Source organism: Macaca mulatta, chromosome 14 (assembly GCF_049350105.2).
Source record: "Macaca mulatta isolate MMU2019108-1 chromosome 14, T2T-MMU8v2.0, whole genome shotgun sequence".
In the NCBI taxonomy this organism is placed as follows: domain Eukaryota; kingdom Metazoa; phylum Chordata; class Mammalia; order Primates; family Cercopithecidae; genus Macaca; species Macaca mulatta.
In genome coordinates this window covers 33820065-33840574 of record NC_133419.1, presented here as the reverse complement: position 1 = coordinate 33840574, position 20510 = coordinate 33820065, and the positions used below count along the sequence as shown (strand labels likewise).

The 20510-nt window shown below is 34.6% G+C and overlaps 2 protein-coding genes across 14 annotated transcripts in view; one reads left to right on the top strand and one right to left on the bottom strand.

The window, feature by feature from the left end:
* Positions 1-13336, top strand: part of DNAJC24 (DnaJ heat shock protein family (Hsp40) member C24) — a 58750-nt gene extending 45414 nt beyond the window's left edge. The window contains exons 4-6 of one of the 2 annotated variants that reach the window (XM_015114513.3): positions 3410-3478; positions 7426-7496; positions 11271-13336. In XM_015114513.3, the coding sequence (XP_014969999.1) occupies positions 3410-3478; positions 7426-7496; positions 11271-11333 (203 nt within the window). In that variant the 3' untranslated portion in view covers positions 11334-13336. 2 annotated transcript variants of the gene reach the window in all.
* IMMP1L (inner mitochondrial membrane peptidase subunit 1) overlaps positions 9542-20510 on the bottom strand; it is an 83630-nt gene continuing 72661 nt past the window's right edge. For 11 of the 12 annotated variants that reach the window (XM_077963115.1, XM_077963120.1, XM_077963122.1 and 8 more), the window contains 2 exons: positions 10602-10712; positions 9542-9705 (listed from right to left, as the gene is read on the bottom strand). In XM_077963115.1, the coding sequence (XP_077819241.1) occupies positions 9637-9705; positions 10602-10712 (180 nt within the window). In that variant the 3' untranslated portion in view covers positions 9542-9636. Of the gene's footprint in view, positions 9706-10580; positions 10713-20510 lie in introns of all 12 variants that reach the window. The other variant, XM_077963119.1, reaches the window with a different exon arrangement.

The window sequence follows — 20510 nt, the reverse complement described above, 5'->3', positions numbered from 1 at the left end:
TTGAGGAGAGGGAATTTGCTGTTGCCCCATCCCTGGACACCTGCCTCTCAACAAAGGATCTTGGTCACCCCCCATCGCCCACATTTAGATTCACCTTTTACTCGTGTGTGCCACGTCTGCTCATTATACAGTTCTCCAGGGATCCAATTTTCCCCTGAGTTAATCACCCCTCGCCTTTTTCAGAAATTGTTAGATTACCATCCTTTCAAAGAATATACACCTTCTTGAGTTTCTTCTTTCTCCTTTTCTTATTTCTATTTAAAAATGTAGCCACTTAGAGTCTCAACATACTACCTTTAAAACTTTTAAAAATTTAATCCTTACAGAGAAGTGCATAAATCTAAGCGTATAGCTTGATGGATTTCACAGTGAACACACCCATTTAACCAGAAAGCCTCTGGTTTTGTTTTTTTTTTGTTTGTTTTTTGAGATGGAGTCTCACTGTGTCACCCAGGCTGGAGTGCAATTGTGCGATCTCGGCTCACTGCAACCTCTGCCTCCTGGGTTCAAGCATTTCTCCCGTCTCAGCCTCCCTAGTAGCTAGGACTACAGGTGCACACCACCATGCCTGGCTAATTTTTGTATTTTTAGTAGAGATGGGGTTTCACCATATTGGTCAGGCTGGTCTCAAACTCCTGACCTCAGGTGATCCACCTGCCTCGGCCTCCCAAAGTGCTGGGATTACAGGCGTGAGCCACAATGTCTGACCCAGAAAGCCTCTTATGACTTCTTCCAGTTACCACTAACTCCTCATTTCCCCCACCATCATAGGGTAGTTTTGCCAGTTACATTTTGTGTAACGGGTAATCATACAGTGTGTTATATTTTTTGTCAGATACTGGTTTTTTAAAACCAGAATCCCTACAGGAACCTAGGCTGTTTGTGCCCATGGTACTGAATAATCAGGTCAACATACAGATGTTTAAACAGCCACAGAATATGAAAATGTTTTAATATACTCTTGGGCAAGGTACTAACCATTTTTGTGTATTCTCTTTTCGTATTTACCATGAGATATGGTCTAAGCTAACTTTTCAACCAAGAAATAGGTAGCTACTCTAAAGTTCCTATGCATAGAGATGAAGAAAACATAGTAATAAAACTGAAAAAGCCACTTTTTTGAGTAGGTAGAATAATAGAAAGGGTTGCACATGAAATAGTAACTATGTGTGAAGAACAATAGCTTCCCAGTAGATTGGCAGTTATATTTGCAAGTCATTTCTAATTTATTATTTTTAAATAAAAAATGGCATCATGGAATATATATGAATGGGTTGTCTTTTTGTACAATTAATATATTACAGGGGTTCAAGATAGGTTAGATTAAGAAAGCTGATTCATCTTGTCATTATTTCTGTCTTGTCTGATTTGCTTTGATTGATTTCAAAATTTCTTAAAATGTCTATAAGATACCCTGGAATACAGGTGGCTTCGTTAGAAATGTATACCTGTTTTTCCCCTAAATAGGATTTGTTAAGTGCCAGTTATTACCCCCATTCCTCAAATCTGAAACTGTTTAATCTCCCAATTCTAGCAAACAACCCTGGTCCTTCTGAGTAAGAAATTAAAATGTGATTAAGATTTTTGTCCCCACTCATGAGAATTTTAGATAGAATTTTTTTAAATTAGGAATATCTGAATAGCATATAGCCTACTGTACTTTACATAGAGTGTGGAATTAAATTGTTTTGTTCAGAAATTACTTAGCATACAGATAGATTCTGCATAAGCTATTCAGTAGACATACAGAGATGGAGGAACTATCTCTGACCACTAGGCAGAATCCTTATCTTTGGATTTTAGGGACAGTCTAATAGACTACTGGTACCCAGTAAATATGAAGTGGCCTAATACCTGACATACTTTAATAGAAAACCATGGTGAGTTCACAATATTGTATAACCTTTTTATCTATTTTAAAATTATATAACTCACTAATCAATTTTGAACAGGCAGTTACTAAATATAATTAAATTGAGGGCATTCACATCACAGAACAAAGGGAAGCATTTTCAGCAAGTGAACAAGAGACTAGTGAGACAGCTAAAGAAAATTTTATTGGGGTGGGGAGTGGATTTTAGTAGGGTTTTTTGTTTTGTTTTTCTTTTTTCTTCTTTTTTTAAATTATTTACTTCTAGAAGAACAATACAAGCATACAGGAAATATAACATGCCTTTTAAAACAAAGACAAATGCTTCCCATCTTTGGCTGCCATTTTTGACCCAAAGAACACTTGTTTTAAGCAAGAGAGTAGATGCTCCTGTTACAAACTGTAGGTGGAATTCCAGGCTTCCTCGGACCTTCAGTCTGCAACAAAAACTTTGGACCAGGAAACAGCAATAGAACATCAACACAATACATTTGTGTTGTGGGGTTACTGAAATATTGAAATAAATATTCCTTTAAGTTAATCTCTTGCAAACAAATGTAAAATGATTAATAGCCTTTTACATTTGGATACAGCAGTATTTTTTAAAGCACTTTTAGTCTGATCTCATTTGACATGGAGAACACCTTTCTGTTAGTCTGCCTCAGCTGCCATAACAAAGTACCATAGACTGGGTGGCATAAACAAAATGTATTTCTCACAGTTCTGGAGGCTAGCAAGTCCAAGATCGAGGTGCTGGTTGACTCGGTTTCTGATGAGGGCTGTTTTTCTGGCTTGCAGACAGCCTCCTTCTTGCTGTGCCTTCATATGCTCCTTCCTGTATGTGTGGGTGCATGTGGAAAGAGATTGCTCTCTAATCCCTTCCCTTTAAGGCCACCAGTCCTACTGGATTAGAACCCCACTTTTATGACTCCATTTAACCTTAATTACCTCCTAAAAGCTGTATGTCTAAGAACAGTCAAATTATGGGTTAAGGCTTCAACATATTAATTGGAGGGGGACACAATTCAGTCAACAGCAAACCTCCTGAAGCAGAAAAGAAGACATAACTGCTGTTTTAGAGATGAACTAACCGATACACCTAATGTTAGAAAGTTAGTAAAATATTACAACTAAGGTTCAGATAGTTATTTTTATCCAACTCCACACTGCTTTCTTAGCTAGTTTATCTGACAAAAGCCAAACAAACAAAATACATTTCCCTACTGCTTACAAAATAGAAGTCACTAGTTGATTGCAAAGAATCACCAGAATTAACTTCATGCTTTTCCATGTTGCATGGTTGTGAAAAATGGGATTGATTTTGACTTAAAATGTATAAGAAATGGTATGTTCTAGATTTTTCAGTCAGCTAAAGTCAGGTTACTTTAACACTACTGTCAAAAGTACTAGGCTAAATTTTTAAGTGATAGGTAAGTTAGAATTGTAGTGACCAGGCTGGCGTTGCCTTTTTTAGCATTCTTCAAGGTTACAACTAAAGTATCATGCTTTACAATAAATGTCATGTTTTATATTTTACAGAAGATGATCTAAGAAATATAGGACCAGTAGATGCTCAAGTATATCTTGAAGAAATGTCTTGGAATGAAGGTTGGAATTTTTTTTTTCTTTTGACAACATTAAAAAAGTTAGGAATTTTCTATAAGAAAAAAAGAACTCATTGGACATTTGGAAATCTTAAAAAGAAATAATAGTGTGGCTTTCAATATATATATGTGGTATTTCTGTTTGGAGTATTTCTGTTTAATTCTAAACTTTATTTATTGACTGATATCCTTCTATGTGACTCATTTCCAGTTATTTTTATATTCTAATTAGATGTTAGGAACATAAAGTTTCATAAGAGTTTTTTGTTGTGTTTTTTACTTTAGTTTTTGCATTACTGTCTATGTAGTATTGTAATATGGTAAATAATGTCAAACAAGATAGTTTTTTTTTCATTCCTTTTAATGTTGACAAGATGAATTCCTCTTAGAATTTTTATTTTCCCTTTATATATAATCATAAACTGTCAGGGCAGGGCTTTTAAGAGGCTTTTTTTTTTTTTTTTAACTCTCACATACTGATTGTCTTGTAGGAAGAAAAGAATATCTGCCATTTCCCTTGATGCAACATGAAGTCATGTCTTTTTTGCTTTTCTGTTACTAAAATTTTAGAACTTAAATCCAATGTAGTTTCCCCATTCTTCTGATGGTTCCTTGAATTGTTCTGGTTAGACATCATTAAATTGGGAAACACCCTTTACTAAACGGAAGCCATGAGTACCATACTTACTTGTTTCTCTAGGTGAATGAAGAAAATCTTACTATTTCCTAGAATCTTTAGATACTCTTAACCCTTTAACCTTATTGTGCAGCATGAAGTACAAATTCCCTCAAGGTTTATAAAAATCTACTAATGAGTGTGGATAGGTAGAAGATAAAAACAGAGCCATCTGAAACCAAATTTACTTTTTAAATGGCAAATTCTTAACTTAGTGCCCCTAAGACGTGGGTCACAAGCCATATTAACTTAGAAAGGGAATCACGTCTTTGCCTCTGGGACCATTCTGCCCCCAACCCCTCAAGTGAGATCCTAGAGTAGAAATTCAGTGAATAACTGGTAAAGTTGAGGTTTTGTATAACTGGGGCTCCTAGTGATGGTGACAGCCTCATTAGAGTAAACAGGAAGAAATACTGTGAAAACAATACACTAGTGACACAGACTTTTCACTGCTAGTTTGTGGAAGGGACACTCTAGAACATGTCATTTATCAGGGAGACTTGCCTAACTAAAAAAATATATATGCACATATGTATATATACACATATACTTTTTATTTTTTGCCAAATACACAAACTTCAAGGAGACTAAATATGTTTTGAAAATATAGTTTGTCTCCTTATCAATTGGTATGTATATGTATGTTTGTATGTGTTTAATGTCTTATTAAATTAGTTCTTGCTATAGTTGATATGGGCAATATATTTTATATGATAATGTGAAAATACTGAAAAATGGTTTGTATAATTTTTTTTCCCTTTTAAATATATAACAATATAATGTTAAGATCTTAATTTAACATGAGAATACGGGCTGGGAGCCTGGAATCCCAGCACTTTGGGAGTCTGAGTTTGGAGAATCACAGAGGTCAGGAGTTTGAGACCAGCCTGGCCAACATAGGAAGACTCTGAGAACAGATTGTGAGAGTAGGAAAAATAAAAAATAAAAACAAAACAAAGCAAAAAAATAGCAAGACCACATCTGTACAAAAAATTATATATATATATGTGTGTGTGTGTGTGTGTATATATATATACACACATATAAATTTTTAAAAAGAAAAGGAAGAAACATAATATGGATTAGTGGCTTAAGCATCTGTCCGGTCAATAAATACATGGACTTTCTGATACAAGTGAAAATGCTAACATATAGAAGGAAATGTACAACAAAAAATCATCAAGTGTTATCATCAATGTGTTATTGCCCCTGGAACTCCCTAAAGTAAACTTGACAGTAAAGAAGATATAGAAGAATCCAACCCATAGCCAATGAATTAGTAATAAGCAGATACAGTTAATCTTAAAAGTATAGGATGCACTTAGACGCTTAGGTTTTTATAACTAAAGATGGAAATAATTCTAATCTTAATGAGAGAAAATACCGAGCAAGAGCTACATGAAACCATTATTCTTGTGGGAATATTTAAAAACAAATCATGGAATTTTGATTTTTTTTCCCAATTAAAAAGAGAAATTTTGGGAGATGAAATTAAATAAAAAGTGTGATCAACTAGGAAAGGAAAAATTTGTTTAAAGATCCCCTTTAGGATCATTTTCAGAATAGCTATGGAAAGTGAAGATCTGAAACAGGAGAAAAGTTCATGAAACCCTATAGGATAGACACAGCCAAATTGTTGGTTGCCTGATCAAAGGGCAGTATGAAATGATCCTTTTTATTATGCTTAAAAGGCATATGTGAGTTGTGCAGATATTGAAGCTAATCTTCACCCTCAGTCGTTATACGGCTTGGTCATTTTGTTGGCCTTCAGAGTATTTAAAATGATGGTTTCTGTAAAAGTTATCGCCTGGTTAAAAGCTTGATGGTATAATAATAATATAAGCAGAACTTTTACAAGATGTGAATTTTTAGTGAGCATTATTTGGAGTCATCTATGACAAAACTCCACAGTAGCCCATGGTGTCCTCTGTGTCATTTACCAAGAACATGTCAACTCAAATTGTTTTCCAGTGTTCACTGAGGTGGTAAAAAAACAAGGGGGTAGGGGGAGATTTAGCTTGGGAAAATCAATGGTTAGAATATGTACATTTTTAGACAATTTAATAATTTAAAAATTCACTTTCAGAACATGCTCTAGTACGTAGATGTTGGCTTAGGGAAGATGTCTGCATTTTGAATTCAAGATTAAATTATTTTTCTGTATGGAGAACAAAGGCATTGTGGTAAAGAAAAAAAAGCTGGATTAGGTGAATGAATTCATTTTCCTTACTGATTAAAAAAGAAAACACATAAAGTTAGCTTATTTAATTGCCAGTTTTTCCAAGGCTGAACTTGTAAGACAGCAGGTAGAAGGCAGTTGAATTTTGCTTTTTTAAACTACATATGATATGATCTATGTAATCAAATTTGATAATTGAATGAAGATATTTGATTGTATGAAATCATGAGTCCTTTGAGACTTATTTTCTAATAATCAATTATGATGGTGGTAAAATAATGTGATTGATAAGTTATTTTCCTTTGACAGTTACTTCTCAGAGACAGTAAAATGGAATGACCAATGGATCAGAGATTCTTTTAAGTCAAAGGGCACAAGCATTTTAACTTCCCAGGAAAATGACACACTTAAAATTTCCACAATTAGGAGCCTAAGTATTGCACTGTATTGCCTCCTTTGGGCATCTCACTTCAGCATTTTGTTGGTTCATGTGTCATTTGTAAAAATCAAACAAACAAACACACACATACCCCACAGGATTAAAAAAAAAAACAACCAAAAACCATGGTGTTGTGTTTATAGACTTAAGATTCTTGAAATAGTGTGACACTAGAAGTGTCCAGATGTTGCACTTGATAAATAGTCTGGTTTTCTCTAAAGGATAGACTTCAGGCAAAAGCATCATCTTCCCTAACAGTGAGACAGGTAGGGCTGTTTTTCTTTTTCCTTCACTGTAATATTTTAGACAAATACATTGTTGAAAAAAATGTAAAATTTATATGAATTTTAAGAAAACAGAAAACTTCAAATAAGTTTCATGGGTTGCTTCTGAGCATGCCCTCTCCTCCCAAAATCCTTGGACTTTTAATTCATAGCTTCAATCCCTCTCCTCTACAGAGAAAGATTCTTTGGTAGGTAATTTTTATAAACATTGCCCCTTTCAAGAAATCTAGTTCTCCTTTAAATACATTTTATCTTTACTGAGCTTCTTTGTTTTGTTTTACAATTTCTATGGAATAAACTCTGCACCTTTTAAGGGTAGTAGTGAGATAGTTACTTACAAGTCTTTGAAACATTATTTTGTTTTCTTTTGCAGATGATCACTCTTTTTATCTGAGTTGCAGATGTGGTGGAAAATACAGTGTTTCCAAAGATGAAGCAGAAGAAGTTAGCCTGATTTCTTGTGATACGTGTTCATTAATTATAGAACTGCTTCATTATAACTAAAATTGTTCACAACTTGAAATGCTTTAACTGTGGTATTGAGACATGATGAGGAGAGGCCATTGGGCTTTGTCCATTCAAGGAAATGGATTTTTTGTCAGCCCTATTATTTGCAAAGAAAATATATAATTATCAAGCAGAGACCACCTCAGATTAATAGAGAATGAATATAATTATTTATTTGTATTTATAATTTATATTTACAAGTCACAAAAAAAGATTTGATTTGGTGAATTCTATCTGAGAACTTTATGATGCCATTTTTTTTTCCATGACACAAAATAAGAATTTTCTTAATATGAGCATGTCTCCTCTTTTGAGTGGGCAACAGTATCACCATATTCCTTTATAGTTAATAAGTTTCTGATCTAACAGATAATGTTTATAGTTGCTAAAGTTATAGGCCTGTTGTACACCTATAATCTTTGTGAATAATGTGAGGCCAGTTCTCCCATAAGGAAGGCTGGTTATGGATATTCATAAGGTTATTTCAAAGTTAATGAAGACAAAGTGGCAACTATAGAAAGTGTTGACTCCAATCTTGGCCCTGTATTTCCAAAGCTTGTAAACACTGCCATCTTCAAATTTAAATGTAATTTAGGAAATGGAAGCTTTATTTTTTAATTTTAATTTTAATTTCTTTTTCTAAGAGTCTCACTCCATTGCCCCAGCTGGAGTGCAGTGGCATGATCTCGGGTCCCTGTAACCTCCGTCTCTTGGATTCAAGTGATTCTCCAGCCTTAGCCTTCCGAGTAGCTGAATTACATGTGCCCACCACCATGCCCAGCTAATTCTTGTATTTTTAGTAGAGATGGGGTTCCACCATGTTGGCCAGGCTGGTCTCAAACTCCTGACCTCAGGTGATCCACCTGCCTCGACCTCCCAAAGTGCTAGGATTACAGGTGTGAGTCACCATGCCTGGCCTAAGTTTTGTTAGTAGAGACAGGATTTCATCATGTTGGCCAGGCTGGTCTCGAACGCCTGGCCTCAAATGATCCACCCGTGTCAACCTCCCAAAGTGCTGGGATTGCAGGCGTGAGCCACCGTGCCTGGCCAGAAGCTTTTTAAAAAATAATGATTTGAAATTGGTGCATTATTTCTCTTTCTATTTTGGAGTGTTAAGATATAATACTGGGGCCAGGCATGGTGGCTCACATCTGTAATCCCAGCACTTTGGGAGACTAAGGCAGGCGGATCACCTTTGGTCAGGAGTTCGAGACCAGCCTGGCCAACATGGTGAAACCCCATATCTACTAAAAATAATTTTTAAAAAATTAGCCAGTCATGTTGGTGCGTGCCTCTGGTCCTAGCTACTCGGGAGGCTGAGGCACAAGAATTGCCTGAACCCAGGAGGGAGAGGCTGCAGTGAGCAGAGGTTGTGCCACTGCACTGCAGCCTGGGCTACAGAGCAAGACTCTGTCTCAAAAAAAAAAAAAAAAAAGATGTAGTATTAATGCCTATATTTATGAAGATGGAGCCATGGCACTGCTGCTCTGATGAAATGAACTTTTATAAAGTATTATTGACTATAGCCAACTATAGATGGCATATGACTTAAAGATGCATTTTTCTATGTATTTAATATTTTGTGTACAATAGAAGTCAGAACTCATTTAAAGAACTTTAAGGGATCCTTTAGAAACATTTTTACTTAATTTCAAATGAGTGGGCTGAGCATGTAGACTAGCAGCTTTTTATCAAACCTGGCATTGTCAGGTTGAACTTATAAATACGAATAGTTACTACTCTGACTTGTAAATGTAGCTGCTAAAGTATGAGGCATATTTAAGAAGAATAGATTAGTTTCATTACACCTATAAGAACAAGAATTCAAAAGTGAGGTAGTCATCCAGGTTCCCCCTCCCAAAGTATTTTTGTATCATAAAATTTAGATGACCTTTTTGGGTTACATTTTCATCTATATATTTTGAACTAACAGAATGTGTGTTGAATATTCTTTACATTTAACAATAAAAAACAACTAAAACTGAATAGCAAATAGTTTATTAGTACATGGTTTCAACGGGAGTAATAAATTCACATGAAAAGGAGACAATAATCAAGTCAAAAGAATAAATGATTACTAATCATCAGAAAATCTGTGGCCATTAGGGCTGGCACGTAAAAATCCAAAATCACTCAGAGGCCAAATCTGTAAAACCAAAATGAGGTTGAAGACAATTAGTGAAAGTAATGTTATAGTATCATCATATTCCCTTTTGCTATCCGTCCCTTTTCTCTATGCCAGATAAACACTTTCTCCTTACTCATCAATCAAGAAGAAAATTTTCCACATCAAAGTAAGATTTGAGAAAATAAACTTATGTATATTTATGTTTAAACTCCAAAGTCTGGAACATTCAAACATTGTACACGAAATTATATGTGTGTGGTGTGTGAATACATATGTGTGAATATATGGTCTGTGTTTTCTTTTACTACTCGTAAATAAGAGTTAACTGTATACTTTTAACCAAAGGGGTTTAGATTTAAGTACTTGAATATGGCATCTGTTTAAATGTAAACAATCTGGTAAATTATCTAACAGCTCCATGTATTCATGTATGTTTTTCTCCTCACTGACTGTGATAAAAAGGAGGGGCCAGTGAAAACAATAATCTTCCCTAACAATCATACATTCACGATAAGTCTACTGACTCATACTACTCAACTGGGGTATCCATACATTACAGGCAGTTTGAATCCAGACCATTCTTCTGCACATGCTTATTAAAATATGCCCTGCGCAGGATGTGAACATGGTTTTAAGAGTTGTACAAGAGAGAACTGAATTTTTGGAAATTCAAATTAAAATTGTCTTAGGCTATAGCTAAGGTAGTTTGAATTTTATTATTATCTTTATGGGAGCCAGGGCAATGGAGGAATAAGTCTGCATATGGCTATTAAGTTAAAGCCAACAGGTTCATAAAATATATTCAGTGCAACAGTTAAGTACACTGACAGTCTGAAGATTTCAGAGATCATTTTGAGAGAAACTTTTTTTCTAGCTCAGAAAATAAACCTTACATTTTAAGCAGAAAATGGTACCTTAAAGAAGATTCGTCCTCTTATTAGTCCATATGGAATAGGTCCATAGTATCTGGAATCTGTAGAATTCTGTAGATTATCACCTTCTAACCAAACATGACCCATTGGCACCTAGAATTAGAGAAGAAATGCAGCCCCTTTAAAAAAGATAAAACCTAATTTGGGTACTATAATTAAAAAGCATGTCATTCAGAGGTAGGGAGAAATGTCCTAAGGTTCTCTTTTATAGAAGAGATACAAATCCTAATATTGCATTTTTGCTTTTATTTCTTGCACAATAAAATAACTTTTACTAAATATCAAAGGTTTCAACTTTTTTAAAAACCTATCTTTTTTCATCATATGGTTCCCAAATATTAATTTGTTATACAAACCCCAAACTGAGGTTATAAGAGATCAAAACAGTGTGACAGGGTCATTAATTTAATAGACTTCAAAACAGGTCATTAGGATGCTGACTGAAAATGTGCCCTTATGTCTCAATAACAGCATAAGCAGGGCAGCTACTCACTCAGCAACATCCTGGGGCCAATACCAAGGCCAGACCTATTAGAATGCTCATGAACTAAATGGTAATTGATTGTGACATCAATTACAAATAATCTCATCATTTTATTGGAGTGGGCTTGTCAGAATTCTAATTAAGATCCCTGTTCTGCCTTTGTACAGGCCATATCTTCAATGCATTATACTTCAATAATGACCATGAAGAACCAGAAGGACCTATTATAAAATCATCAGTTGTAAAATTAATGATGGTGACCTTCTCCTAAATGAAAAGACTATCTCCTATAATGTTCTATGTATAAACTGGTAAATTACAAGATTTCTACTCAGTGACAATCATATTTAGAACAGAATATGTTGCTTTTTTTTTTAAAGCCGCCTGCAATATGAGACATTTGCCTATTACTATCTGTTCAATGTAAACTAAAAAACTTACTTTCCAGAAACAATCTTTAAAATTGCTTTTTAAAAGTTTTTATTTTACAGTTTTGTTACCTAAGACAGTTGAATTATTGACCAGACCAAAATGATCTATATATGGGGAAGGAATTTATTTTCACTAATTTGACTGGTTTTACTTGTAAACCTTTTATGAAGAAAAATATCACTACCGGGTTTAGTAAGAGATAATGCAACTCTTTTTTTAATCACAAATTACTTTCTTGAAAAGTAAATGTATACAAGAATGTAAAATTTGAATTTCACTTACATAAGCGATTTTAAGATTCTGGAAGGTCTTACGTACAAATATTTGCCAAAAACCTCCAAATTTAACTCTGCATTTAGATACATTTAAATGTTAAATCTATTTGTAGAAAAAGGACATAAGTTTACTGAAAGAATGTCAGAAAATATATGATCATTCACTTTTATTATTATTACTGGAACTAGTTTGTCCAAGGGCCAATAGCAAGGCCACTTCTTTGCTATCTAATAAAATAGACATATGTGCAGTAAAGCATAAGACTGCTCTAGTAGAAAAGTGTGTACATCACAGTCATCAAAAAGGAACAAAATAGTGAATTTGGAAAAGCCATATGTAATAAACATTCTGAAGCGTTACTTTGATGAAGCTATAAGGTGAACATCTTTCATGTTTAAATGTCCATGGTTTCTCCCTAAAATGTGTTTTTTCCTGAGTTCTAAAAACAGGTAATGTAAATGAATAAATAAAACCATGTAGTTATAGACACCAGTAAAAGTAAAAGAAAAACATTCTACAAACTAATAAGGCAACATACCAACAATCTAGGGATATCTTTGTTTGACCATCCCATTGACGGTAAACCAGGATCTGTGGTTTATACATTCCATCTTCTCATAAAGCTTTCCCTAAACTTGCCTGCCCATACCAACCTGATTGTTTCCAGCTCTTAACATATAAAGTCAGTCTTGCTTGGGGCCCTACATGATAACCTTTATTATTATTTTTAACCTGCTTGCCTTTTCTGTCAGTTTTTACTATTTTATATCAGAATAAACCAACAGACAGTAATGCCATGATTTTACTTTTTTGAGTGTTAATGACTTTTATTACATTACAGTTTGGTGCAAAAATAACTGCAGTTTTTGCTCCAAAATAAATTTAATGGCAAAAACCACAATTACTTTTGCACCAACCTAATAGATTTTTGCCAATATGCTTGGCGAAAAATGATACCTTTGTCTTATGAGTGAGGCTGAATCTCTTTTCGTGTTTAAGAGGTGTTTAGTTCCTTCTCTGTGATATAGTTTTGCATATCTTTTGCCATTTGGCTACTGGGTTAATATTTTTTTCCCTTCATTTCTTAAGCACTCTTTAAATACTAGGGAGATTAGCCCTTTGTGGTACAAAGAGCAAATATCCCCAGTTTTTCATTTCTCTTATCAGCCTTTGCTTTCACGTTTTCTGAATTCTGAGTCTTTGTTAGAAAGGTCTCATGGTTTCTTCTTTTACATTTAACTATTTTATTCTTTGGGAGTACATCCTGACAAATGGTTGTAAGGCTTGGATGAATGTTTTTTATTTTTGTAAATAATAACTAATTTAATACCTTGGTAATATTTTTCTGTGCATTTATTTGATTGTTGGCAGTGTAGAATATTCTGTGTGTTTTCTGATTGCATTTAATATCCAGTGAATAGTGTGTGCCTACTTTTGCATATATTAGTCTTTGGGATCTCAATTGTGCTATCTACGTGTATTTCTTCTATAATACAGACAGGATTAATACATTTATCACAAATACTTTTCCCAATCTGTTTTTTGTCTTTTATATTTATGTTTCACAAAGTTTTTAGTTTTTTATACAGTATTTACTTTTATATCCATATGCTTTTTAAAAGATGATTTTAATTATTTACAGTACCTAAACCAAAAGTGGAACTCAAATATTTGCTGGTGGTTAAATACTTGTAAGTAGAAATTCTCTGAAAGCACAATGATAACTGCCATTAGCTAGGTCACTTCTGTAGCAGTTATGACCTGAGTGTCTTTCAAATTAGCGATGTACGATGAAGTATCATCTCTGGAGTAATTTTTTTTTTTTTGAAACGGAGTCTTGCTCTGTCACCCAGGCTGGAGTGCAGTGGCGCGATCTCAGCTCACTGTAACTTCTACCTCCTGGGTTCAAGCAATTCTGCCTCAGCCTTCCAAGTAGCTGGGATTAGAGGTACCCACCACCACACCCAGCTAATTTTTCTATTTAAGTAGAGACAGGGTTTCACCACGTTGGCCAGGCTGGTCTTGAACTCCTGACCTCAAGCAACCCACCCACTTTGGCCTCCCAAGGTGGTGGGATTACAGGCGTGAGCCAACAGGCCCAACCATCAGTGGAGTAATATAATTAACAACTACAGAAAGTAATCATCTTAAAAAAAAAAAAACCTAGACCATATCACCAGGAGCCTTTCATTTGATACTGAAAATAACCTGTGAAGTACTAAATTTGATATTTAGTCAAGAAAAAAAAGAAATAGGTTCAAATATGAGACATGCTAACTCCTCGTTATCTGAAATCCATACACGTTAATGACCATGCATCCATTTACAGTAAAGGGATAATGCCTACATCTCACAGACAACACTTGATGTAAAGTACACAAATCAAGGAAACAGCTGTATCACTGATGTTACCTTTAATCTAACAAGATCTCTATAAACAAGAAAACCTTCAAGTACAGATCATTTAAAATCAAAGCAGTCACCTTTGCTGATCCACCTCTATAAATTACAGGTTGAGTATCTCTTATCTGAAATGCTAGAGACCAGAAGTGTTTCAGGTTTCAGATATTTAGATTTTGGAATATTTGCATATACATGAGATATCCAGGGGAAGAGACCCAAGTCTAAACATGAAATCCATTTACGTTTCATATATACCTTATACACATAGCCTGAAGGTAATTTTATACAATATTTATAATTTGTCCAAGGAACAAAGTTTTGACTGTGTTTTGACTATAACTTCTCATGTGAAGTCCTATGTGGAATTTTCCACTTGTGGCATCACACAGGCACTCAAAAAGTTTCAGATTTTGGAGCATATTGGATTTCATATATTCAGCTTAGGGATGCTCAACCCATGCTCAGTTTACCGGTACAAAAAATTACGTTTGCAATTACTCCTCCTTTTAAAAATATAATTATTTTTGGTATGGGGGAAAAGAGTGAATACTTCATCTTACTTTAAAAATCAACTTATAGGCCGGGCACGGTGGCTCAAGCCTGTAATCCCAGCACTTTGGGAGGCCGAGGCGGGTGGATCACGAGGTCAGGAGATCGAGACTATCCTGGCTAACATGGTGAAACCCCGTCTCTACTAAAAATACAAAAAACTAGCCGGGCGTGGTGGCGGGCGCCTGTAGTCTCAGCTACTTGGGAGGCTGAGGCGGGAGAATGGCGTGAACCCGGGAGGCGGAGCTTGCAGTGAGCCGAGATCACGCCACTGCACTCCAGCCTGGGAGACACAGCGAGACGCCGTCTCAAAAAAAAAAAAAAAAAAAAAAAAAAAAAAAAAAAAAACTTATAGAGGTATATTTTATTTACAGTAAAATGCACCTGTTTTAAGTTTTGACACAAGTTTTGAAAAATGTACATACCCATCTAACCACAACCACAATGATACAGGATGTTTCTTCTATGCTGAAAAGTTCCCTTCTGTTCCTTTGTAGTCAGTTTCCTATTGCCATGCCTAGACCCAGTCAACCAGTGATCTGCTTTCTGTTCCTAGAGAGTAGTTGTGCCTGTTGCTTAATTTCATATAAATGGAATTACAAAGTACCTATTTTGTGTCTGCCTTCTTTGGCTTAGCAAGATTTTATGATTAATCTATGTTGTATGTAGAAGTCATTCATTTTTTACTTCTGAGTATTCCACTGTAAACCACAATGTTTATCTATGAACCTGGAGGTGGATACTTGGCTTGTTTGCAGTTTGGCGCTAGTAAAAATAAAGCACTCTGAACAGTCCTGTACAAGTCTTATTTCTTTTCAGTAAATATCTAAGGGTGGAATTTCTGGGCCATCAGTAAGTCTATGTTTAACCTTAAAGAAACTACCAAACTTTTTCAAAGTGATACTATTATATACTCCCAACAACCAATGTATGACTGTGTTCCTGTTCCACTACCTCTCCAGCACTTGGTATTATCAGTTTTTAAATGTTTTGCCATTCTAGTAGGTGAAGGATATTAAATTGTGGTTTTAATTTGCACTTCTCTGATGAAGGCATTTTTCCATTGTACATACTAGTATTATCTTTCATGAAGTATCTATTAAAATATTTTGGCCATTTAAAAAATAGGTTATCTTCTTATTCATTTTACCAGTCCTTTATTTACCATGGATACAAGTCCTTTGATGGGATTGCAAATATTTTCTCCCAGTCTGCATCTTTTTAAATGATGTTTTGACAAGCAACGGTTTTTAATGTTGCTGAGGTCCAATTCATAATTTTTTTCCTATTGTGTTTTATCCTTTTGGTGTCCTAAGAAATCTTTACCTGCCCCCAAATTATGAACATATTATACTATATTCTACAAATTTTATAGCTTTAGCTTTGGTTAGGTATGTGAACCATTTTGAGATAACCTCTGACATGTGAAGTATCTGTTGCATCTATTTTTGTTTCCTTTTTTCCTCCTTTCTATTGGATTATTTTTCTGAATTTCATTTTGTTTATTCGGTTGCCATATTTAATATAGATCTTATTCTTGAAGTTGTTACTCCAGGGTTTACAATATGCATCATTAATTACAGTCCACCTTTTCTTAAGGTATAACTATCTTCACATATTACACCACTTCATGTAAGGTAATAAAGGAAAGAATTTTGCAACAGCATATTTTCATCCTTACCAGTGAATACAGAATTCTGGATTGACAGTGTTTCCCCACTTAAAACTTTAAAGACTTCATTTTGTTTTCTTCTTGCTGTTTTTTATAATAGATCAGCAGAAATTCCTTATTCTCAGTTGTATGTAATATATTTTTCTCTGGTGGTTTTTAAGATTTTCTCTGTCTTCCCTGGTTTGATTTTCTTTGTATTTATTTGGCCAGAACTTCTTTCTGTACTTCTTGGATCTCTGATTTATCATTTTGAACAAAATTGGAAAAAAATGTATAGATCAACTTCTCTTCTACCCACTACCCTGGGGCTTCCATAGCCTTCATGTTAATCTGTTTGACCTGTCCTATGGGTTATTCTTTTTATTTTTTTCCAGACTTTTTTCTTTCCTTCAGCTTGTATACTTTTCATTGCTGTCTTCAAATTCCCAGAACTTTTCTTTTGTAGTTTCTAATCTACTACTGTAAAGACTACCAAATGTATTCTTAAGCTCTAAAAATTACATTTGGTTCTTTCTTATACCATTTACTTTCTCAATATGTTCATCTCCTCTAAATCCTCAAAAAATAGTTAGAATTGGTGTTTTAGAGTGCTTCTCTGCTAGTTCCATAATTTCTGTCATTTATGGGTCTATTTAACTGATTTACTTTTGATTATGTGTTACATTTTCCTGCTTCTTCACATATGTGGTAATTTCTGATAAAACTGAACACTCATTTGCTGAGTAGATTTTGTTGTCTGTTTTTATAGAGTGTCGAATGTTGAGGGAGTCTGGTTTCTGTGAGGTAGTTAAGTTAGCGGCAGTCACCTTATTCCTTTCAAGCCTTGTTTGTAAGCCTGCTAGGTTGGGTCTCTATCTTACATTTTATCTTAAGGGCTATTTTAGTCCTACTACTAAGGCTTGATTTTTCCAGAGTCTCTACTGAATGTTCTGGATATCAACAAGATCTGTCCACGCTGGCTGGTCAGAACACAAATGTCTCTCAGCTCTGTGTGAGTTATGGGACTTTTTTGATTTAAAGCTCCCCAGTAGTCATTCATTACTCAGTCTCTTTAAGTTTCACCATAAGCAGGCACAATTTAGTATTGAGCCCAAAAGCCAAGGGAATATCTACGTAGATTTCTGGAGATCTTTCTGTAGCTCTTTCCTTCATGGTAGTCGGATTTATAAATCCCAACCACTTAAGCATACCTGTACCCCAGTCTTTGTCTCAACTCAGCAAGACCACCTGTGCTTTGCTTTCCTTGCACTGTTGTCTGAAAACTGCTTTAAGATAGAAGTTGGGGCAAGTGGAGGCTCATTTTGTTTCCTTTCTCTCAAGGATCAGTTTCATACTGCCTGCTATGCAATGTATTAAAACAGTTGTTTCACATATTTTTGTCCAGTTTTCTAGTTTTTTATGGCAGGAGGGCAAGTTCATGACCAGTTATTCCATCACTGCCAGAAGCAGATGTTCAAATTACATAATTAAAAAAAAATTTTTTTTGAGACAAAATGTTACTCTGTCGCCCAGGCTGGAGTGCAGTGGTGCGATCTTGGCTCACTGCAACCTCTGCCTCCCGGGCTCAAGTGATTCTCCTGCCTCAGCCTCCCGAGTAGTGAGGATTACAGACATGTACCACCATGCCCACCTAATTTTTGTATTTTTAGTAGAGATGGGGTTTCAACATGTTGGCCGGGCTGATCTCAAACTCCTGGCCTCAAGAGATCAGCCTGCCTCAGCCTCCCCAAGTACTGGGATTACACGCATGAGCCACTGCGCCCAGCCTTAAAATATGTGTTTTTTAGCATACTTGGAACAATATGAAGAGAATCATTTCAGTGAAGACTAAAATTTTTGGTGAAGTGTGCTTTGGCATCTCCATCTTGCATCCCCTTCAGTGGCATCTCCTTTATGTTGTTTTACCCTTTCCCTATCAAAATCTCCGGAAAAGATTTGCCAAACTCAGCAGGCAATTATTTACAAACAAGGAAATTCACTGTGGTATTTTCTGCATCTCAAGACTGGCAATGGTATAAATGTTCCTCAGTAGGCAAAGGTTAAATAGAGTATCTTTCTTTTATCTATTAATAAACAGCCAGTAAAAATAAATACATAAAACTAATGGAAAGATTTCCATGAGATAGTCAGTGAAAAAAATAAGTTGCAGGGCAATGTGTATAATTGTAAAATTTTTTAAATATATATTTCAAAATAAACATTTTTTATGATCAGTGCATACTATTCAAGTAACTTAAAGTATATATATGTATATATACACAGAAATATATGTATATGTGTGTCTTAAAATACAAACTGCTTAACCCTTTTGGTGATGTTCATACTTTTTTTTTTTTTTTTTGTCTTTGGTAGTGTGGAAAGAGAGTTAACCTAACCTCTAATCCATATAGTAGGACATGCTTCTTTGTATAGTACAAGTAAATGACTTGCACTATACAATTCACAGTACTGTCATCAAATCTATAGATGACTAAAATATTAATCTAGCCAAGAACACATTTTAACAAACATACAGTAAAACACATTTTTTGGTTTGGGTCTGAAACACAACACCTGACTTTTCTGATATGGAATGAGGCAAGGTACAGAATGAACATTTTCTTTCTAACTTTAAACACAGTTATGGTCTGTTAGATTAAGCTACTAGTTGTCAGTAAGTTGAAAATTCAAACCAGATAATAGAAAAAAGAATTCTATAGCAATATTATAATAATAAAATATGAACAGGATAAAATGGTAGATTAACATGTATTTTTCCTTCCTTTTTTGTGCTCACAGAGACATAATGAAATGTTTTTTTAAAAGCTATGATAACTTTACAACTAAGGCTGAAAACCACTCTAATAAACACATTTCTATTAAATGTTTTGCAAATGGCCCAAAATGGAAATCCCTAATGCTATGTCTTTGTTCACTACGTCTCATAATCAAAATTTTTCAGTTGGATTAATTTTGTACTCTTGTAAATATGCCATGCCATTTTGAATGAATGCATAAGACTGAATATATGAATATATGTTTTCATGAATGCCATAAACTGTTTTAATTTTGCCGAAACCTGAATTCTCCATGTGTCTGAGATATTGCTAACTTTACAGCTAAATTTTAAGGCATGAAGGGACCTTTAAATCATTCTTGTTTTTCCTTTCGACGTCAGAGGTTTACTTCCTGAGCCATGATAAAACCTAATCTCGGGGCTGGACAAAAGAATCAAGCCTCTAGTTCTCAGCTATATTTACTGAGGTCTAGTTAAGTACCTCCTTTTTAGCACAAGCAACAAATGTAATTGCCTCATGCCCTGCGGGTGTCCATTTAACAAAAGAGGCTTTTGTGAGGCAATCCACAGGTGTTACCTTTCTTGATTCAAGTGAAATCTGATGAAAGCGTCCACAATATCAAATAACACATTTACTAAACTGCAATCAAATTCATTTATTTGATGAGGCAAATAACATCTAATTAAGAAAAGTTCTGGCTAAAAAATATTTGTATGTTTGACCTTCAAAAGTTTCAAAAACCAGAAAATCCTAAGAACAGACTGTTTTTAATTAACACTTTATTTGCCATATATTTTATTGTTTACAACCAGCAATGGTAGGGTTTGCATTGGCCCTATTGCTCATACGTCTTTAATGGTTCTAAAATAACTGTAAAGACAACAAAACAATAGTCTGAAATAAACAAACATAAATTATGAGGCAAGGTGAGGAACAAAGTTTTTAGAATTTTTTTTAATGATTATATTTTCATTTTCCTGTAATGTACAAGAAAAAGTGCACACATTTATGAAAGCAATCAGATAGTCTTTTTTTGCTTCTATTTAGTAAAAACAAATGACAGTGATAAATCAACAATACTCTAGTCTCAAAAGTATTCCATTTAGCATGTGTTTCAAAGATTTTGTGCTTAATGGAATAATCAGTGGGCTATAAAATGCATAATTTCCTTGCCTATGAAAAAAGTCTATATGATAAATGTACATTCAAAAGATGTGATTTTAGTCCAATAATTAATACTATGTAATTGTTTTTTATCTTACTATCTTACGAGAAAGCAGTATCAAGTTACTACACCT